The 6,000-nt window shown below is 40.2% G+C and overlaps 1 protein-coding gene across 1 annotated transcript in view; it reads right to left on the bottom strand.

Moving 5' to 3' along the window:
- Positions 1-443: 443 nt before the first annotated feature.
- The window catches only part of ZMAT4 (zinc finger matrin-type 4), a 371,285-nt gene continuing 365,728 nt past the window's right edge, over positions 444-6,000 (bottom strand). Inside the window, exon 7 of the mRNA XM_055416278.2 lies at positions 444-2,162. Coding sequence (XP_055272253.1) covers positions 2,147-2,162 — 16 coding nt within the window. The 3' untranslated portion in view covers positions 444-2,146. The remainder of the gene's footprint in view (positions 2,163-6,000) is intronic.

The raw sequence follows: 6,000 nt of genomic DNA, 5'->3' as shown, positions 1-6,000 counted from the left end.
CCTGTAATCAGATGGTCCTTCCAGAGCAGTAGGTCAGCAGGGGCTCATCCTCTCCACCAGAATTTGTATGGCTATCTGAAATTCTTCCCTTCCATCTCAATCCCATCATTCCTCATGAAACTGGAAGGTAAGAAACTACCTAATTAAACAAAAAGAACCATTCCCACCCAATAAGGGACAAAAACAATAAGCTTCTAGCTTCCCTAGCTGAGACGCTCCCATTCAACACTTTCCTAAATAGAAACCACATCCATCACAGCATATGTCACCTCCATGGTACACAGGAATGATCATTCCATTTATTTGCAAGGACAGAAATAAAGAAAGTTGAAAACAAACCGTAAGACCTCTGATAAGGTGTTTAATTGGACTTGACAGATTACCAAAGAGGGGTGGTATCTAGATAAGGATTTCTAAAATAATCTGATTATCTATAAAGGGTATGGCACAGCCTCTCTGAAAAGCAAAAGAGATTTACATTCATCGGTGTGTCTATATTGTTATTAACAACAATAATTTAAAAAAAAAACACTCTAAACAAACAGAAACAAAGATCTTTTTTTCTTTTTTTTTTACTTAGTGCTTATTTTACAGCAGACTTGACAAAGAAAGCTTTATTTTACACATTCAAAGAAAAGTCATCATGGGAAGTTTGTAGCTCTGTTGTGTGCTTTCGAAAACAGAAAAATAGATTCTTCCTATCAAAGCCTCCTTCCTTCCCACAGGACAGACCGTGGTTGGGGTGACTGGCGGGGCTGGCTCTCTCTGAGGCCACAGAAACTGACAAGCCTATCTCTCCTGAGTGGACCCGTCTCAAGAGAACAGGGCCAGAGTGCAAACACCTCCGTAAAGACACTGTGCGTCCCTAAGTCATTTCATTTATTGCTCGCCGAGTTGTAACCACCTTAGGTCTCTGTGGAAAAATCACAGATACCCAGAAACCCTGACATGGGAAGACCAACCCACTGTGGTCACAGTGTACAAAGGGCAACCCCAGTCAGGGCTCTAAGAAGCATTCCGACTAGCGTGTAAATGCCCAGCGTTGCAGTGAGCCTGCAGGACCACACATCCAGTTGCCATGGAGAAGATTTCAACCTAGAGACATCCCCCATCAGAGATGAATGGTTTTCCAGTCTGCCATACGGGCCGGTGGCATTCTCTCCAGAGTGGCTGAATCTCGGCTCGGCAAAAGGACTTGAGTACCAAACACAGGAACGGGTGACCTCAATGTCCAAGGCAGTCATTTGTGCGGAATTCCCTCCTTTCTTTCCAAATCCTCCGTACCCTACCCGAAAGTCCACAATTCAGCCCAACTTCATAAGAAAACATCCTTTTGTTTCCCCCTCATTCTGGGGCTGATCGTTCTTTTGGTGAATGCCTTTGGGAAAACGTTTCATCGAGGTCAGCTGCTATTAAGACATTTTTGCCTAAGAGGATCATCATGCAGGCAAACTAATTCTTTTCCTAAGCTATTATTTTGGCAGCTTGCAAAAGAGGACTTGGCTTAACCTTGAGAAACTGTTCTTTGAATGATCAGGAAAAAAAAAAAGGAGGATTCCTCCTTGATTTACCCTCCTTACTCTTGATCGCATGGCGAAGCTGCCTCGCATTTTTGAAGGCGAAATGAGAATTTGTGTCCTTTATGGATCTTCTACTAATAGTGGTCAGGTTCTGTGCACGTTGCCACCAATGGTGTTCAACACAATGAAAAAATAAAGTTTATTTCTTGATAGACGTGGTTTGCATTTCCACCAGCAAGGAGTGAACAGAATAATTACGTGGTGAAGAAATCTGAGAATAAATTGGAAACTGAGATGTTTTTCCCCCACTGTCTTTAAGTTTGAATGATGCTCCTGCTGTTTGCTATAGGATTATGATGTAGAACATGTGCTAAATATATTATCAGGAAAGAATTTTTCCAAAATCCATCCACATATCATCGCTTAACACAAAATTAAAAAAAAAAAAGAAAGAAAGAAAGGAAGCTCATTCATTCCCCGAAACTAAGATTAGTCCTATGTTAATCTGAATCCTCATGAGAAATGTTCATTATTCGTGAACATATCTTCCTCTGGTGGTTGGTAAGCATTTCTCCAAGGCAGAAAATCCTGACTTTTTTTTTCTTATCTCTTGATTGATGTTCTTACTACTTATTCTTCAGGCTGTAAGACAGAAGGAAACACAGTTTTATCTTCTTTCATAATTACATATTTCAATCTTCTCCCCACCTACCCTCTCTCTCAAGCTCTTCCCATCCCCCATACCACTTTCAGTTCAGTTCAGTTCAGTCACTCAGTCGTGTCCAACTCTTTGAGACCCCATGAATCGCAGCACACCAGGCCTCCCTGTCCATCACCAACTCCCGGAGTTCACCCAAACTCATGTCCATCAAGTCGGTGATGCCATCCAGCCATCTCATTCTCGGTCGTCCCCGTCTCCTCCCGCCCCCAATCCCTCCCAGCATCAGAGTCTTTTCCAATGAGTTAACTCTTCGCATGAGGTGGCCAAAGTATTGGAGCTTCAGCTTTAGCATCAGTCCTTCCAATGAACACCCCGGACTGATCTCCTTTAGGATGGACTGCCTGGATCTCCTTGCAGTCCAAGGGACTCTCAAGAGTTTAGCCATCAAATTAAAGTGAGGATGAATTGATAGGATGAATTGTTTAAGTTTTCAATAAGCTGTGTATATCTTAATTCAATTACCAATGTCACCTCTGTGTATGCACAAGAAAATCTCTATTTCTACATTGGCAATCCAGACACCAAATTCATTCTGAAAGTTCTTGTGAAAATGAAAATAATAAGTTAAATGTTATGTATGGCGTATTGCAAATACCCATCTGCAAAATTCAGGTTTCACTCATTGCAAAGCCTTTCTTTTGCGAGGAAAGAATAATTTTATAGCAGGTAAATTTCAAAGAATTAAAGTCCTCTTCTCAGTTCATTCAGAATTTTCAGTTAAATAGGAAAACATTGTTTCTGGTCTTACTATCAAAAAGTATTGATTGAAAGCAAATAGATAAATTTTTAAACAGGTTTTTAGTGTTTGTTCTTTGTGGTAGAAAGATGCCTCCATATATTACATTCCTACCACGTGACAAAATTTCCACATTTATTATTATTATTATTAGCTGCATTGTGGGAGCAGCATGTGGAACTTCTGGAGCTAGGGGTGGAACCCACATCACCTACTGTAGAAGCCCAGAGTCTTAACCCCTGGTCCATCAGGGAAGTCCCGCACTAATTTTACATTATAATTTAATCCCCTCAACCACCTTTAATATGAATGTCATTTTTCCCCATTTTAAAGGTGAGAGCACTGAGGCTAAACTTGGCTAAGTTACCAGAACAGTCATCAGCTGTCAAGGGTGGGAGCTGAATCCTGGGAAATCAAAATCAAAGGTGAAAGAGCTTGTTGACAAGATGTGAAAGGGATTTTTCTCACACTAAGGAAGGTTTCTTCTGTCTGCAATCAGCCTGCCGAGTTGTATCTTTTAACAATCTCTATATTATGGGAGGGAGGGTGACAATGTGCTAGAGTAGGTTAGAATCACTGCATAGATTTTCCCATTCAACACTGAGATCTAAATATCTTAGCGGAAATCTGATAAATGAAAACACACACACCACAAAGGAAAATTCTTTCACTCACCTAGAAGCACATAGCATATCTTGAAATTTTATTTTCCAAAAACAGTGCTGTCATAGAGTATTCTGAGGATCTGAATAAGAATTAAATGCTGTTGGGATAATGCAGACCAAAAGAAAATGGAGACTTCTTGCATTTGGGGGAGCGGGGGGCGGTAAAAATAGCTTTGAAATTTTGCCTTGGAATGACCCTGGTAACCACAGATGCTTTTTATAGTTGTTATAAAAAGAAAGAGCCTGTTTTAGAATCTCACATTCAGCATCTGCTACCATCCGGTCACGACCTAAGGAAATTCTACAGTCCTTGTCATCTTCCTGAATTAATGTGACATAGAGGTTGGAAGTTCTCACTAAGCAAACAAGTATAATCGCATTTTTCAAAACTGCAAAGATGAACACTTTTCAAATGAAAATGAGTTTGAAGTGCAGTGTGTCCACATAATAGTAAGAAGACCAAATATATTCCCAGCTGATCAGATTTTAATCATGATCACATCATTTAGAAAAAACCACAAGAGAGGTTCTGGTTTTTCATTTTTTTTTTTAAACTTATAGTAAAAGTATTATACTAAGAACATAATCCCATAATGAGGAAAAATAGTACACTCTTCTTTTTTATAGGCAGAATAATTATTCAGATCCTTCCTAAACACAGAAGTAATGACAAATTAAAATGCCTTTCAATTCCATACAGCTTTTATAATTATTCAGCCGTTACTGTTATTATTGCTGGAAAGCCTCCTTCATAGTTTAGTCAGCATCCCATCTGATACAAAAGAACATGGAAAATTTTACTGCTATTAATAAATATGCAGCCATCCAATCCAAGAAGAAAATTCTTTCTCATCTGAGAGATAAGCTGCATAATTCATGTATTTTCAGAAATTTCCTTAAATAGAAAATTGAAGAAAGGCGTAGGGGAAAAAAGAATTCGGTGCATAGCGTCCATTTGTGGGGAGGGCTGGTCTTTGTTTTCAGGCTTCAATGTGATTCTGTTTGAAGAGACAATTTCAGTTGCATTGTATTCATACCAATCAAACAGAACTCACTTTATTTTCAGCTTATATCATGGTAAAAATGATGGCAATGTGATCTTTTCTTTCATTATCTAAAAAATAAGACCCTGTAATTAAAGGTTACTGGGACTTTTCTTGGGATTTTAGAATGCACTGAGAAAAGCTTAGAACAATTTGAGATGGGTATCTCTGATTTTCAAGAGAAGTTTCCACATCAGTACACAGTACGGCTTCCATGATCCCCAGTCCTGTTGGAGTTCCTGCCCCGAAATGGGATGTGTACGTGCATGCTTAGTCACTCGTGACCAGCTCTGTGCGACCCCATGGACCATAGCCCACCAGGCTCCTCTGTCCATGGGATTCTCTGGGCCAGAATACTGGAGTGGGTTGCCATTCCCTTCTCCAAGGGATCTTCCTGACCCAGGGATCAAACTCAAGTCTCCTATTGCAGGTGGATTCTTTGCTGTCTGAGCCACCAGGGAAGTCTTAAAAAGAGATGGGATGGCCTTAAAAACAGGTCTTAGATTTCAAAGTCCCAGCCAAAGAAGAGTCACATGTGCAGGACCAGTTGGTAAAAAGCTTTTCTTTGCACTAATCACCCCGTTCACCCATCTGACCTAACAGGTTCGGAAAGTAAGGATGCTCTGAATGGGCTGTGAGACAGAAGTGTAATGCTGTCTGATAAAGACTTAATACCTGAAAAGGAGTCTTAAATGCTGAAACTAAACTGTTCTCACCATTGAAAATGACCAGAAATGTACACAGTTTTCTTAGATATTATCAAGGTGAGAGAGAGAAGTAGAGAAAGTGTTCAGACCAAGTGTGTTTAAAGTGCTGAGTAAGGGGAAATGAAATGAATCATTACCCCCAGGCTGAATTTACACTGTTTGATAAACCAATCAAAAAGCAAAACAGAACATCCGCTCTGATTAAGCCCAGTTTCTGACAGCCAGGCAGCAGTTTGCAGTGACATGAACCATGAAGCTCTAAGCTGTGTCTTATCTGAAATTATATGCCCAGGATCCATCAGATGAGGAGTTATGTTCCAAAATCTTCCACAGACACGTTTCCGGACAGTCATTGACTTTGAGCTTATTCAACCCACTGCCTGTGCCTTTTAGGGCTTGCTGTCTTTGCCCAAGGTATTAGACAGTGACAACGATAAACCAAACTGAATTATATTTCCATAATCGAACATCACCAACCTCTAGTCTTTCTTTCCCTACACTTTCTAACTTGAATCCAGAGCAGAAATTCAAGAGTTTTTCCTGACCTGTTTCTTTCCCTCCCTCACCCCATAACCAACCAACCGTAAACCTGCCTGGCTTCGTTTCGC

This window comes from Moschus berezovskii, chromosome 26, assembly GCF_049115385.1.
Source record: "Moschus berezovskii isolate FMDL1 chromosome 26, NW_MosBer_1.0, whole genome shotgun sequence".
NCBI lineage: Eukaryota > Metazoa > Chordata > Mammalia > Artiodactyla > Moschidae > Moschus > Moschus berezovskii.
Note: the sequence above shows the minus strand (reverse complement) of the source record. Positions and strands in the feature narration are given on the sequence as shown.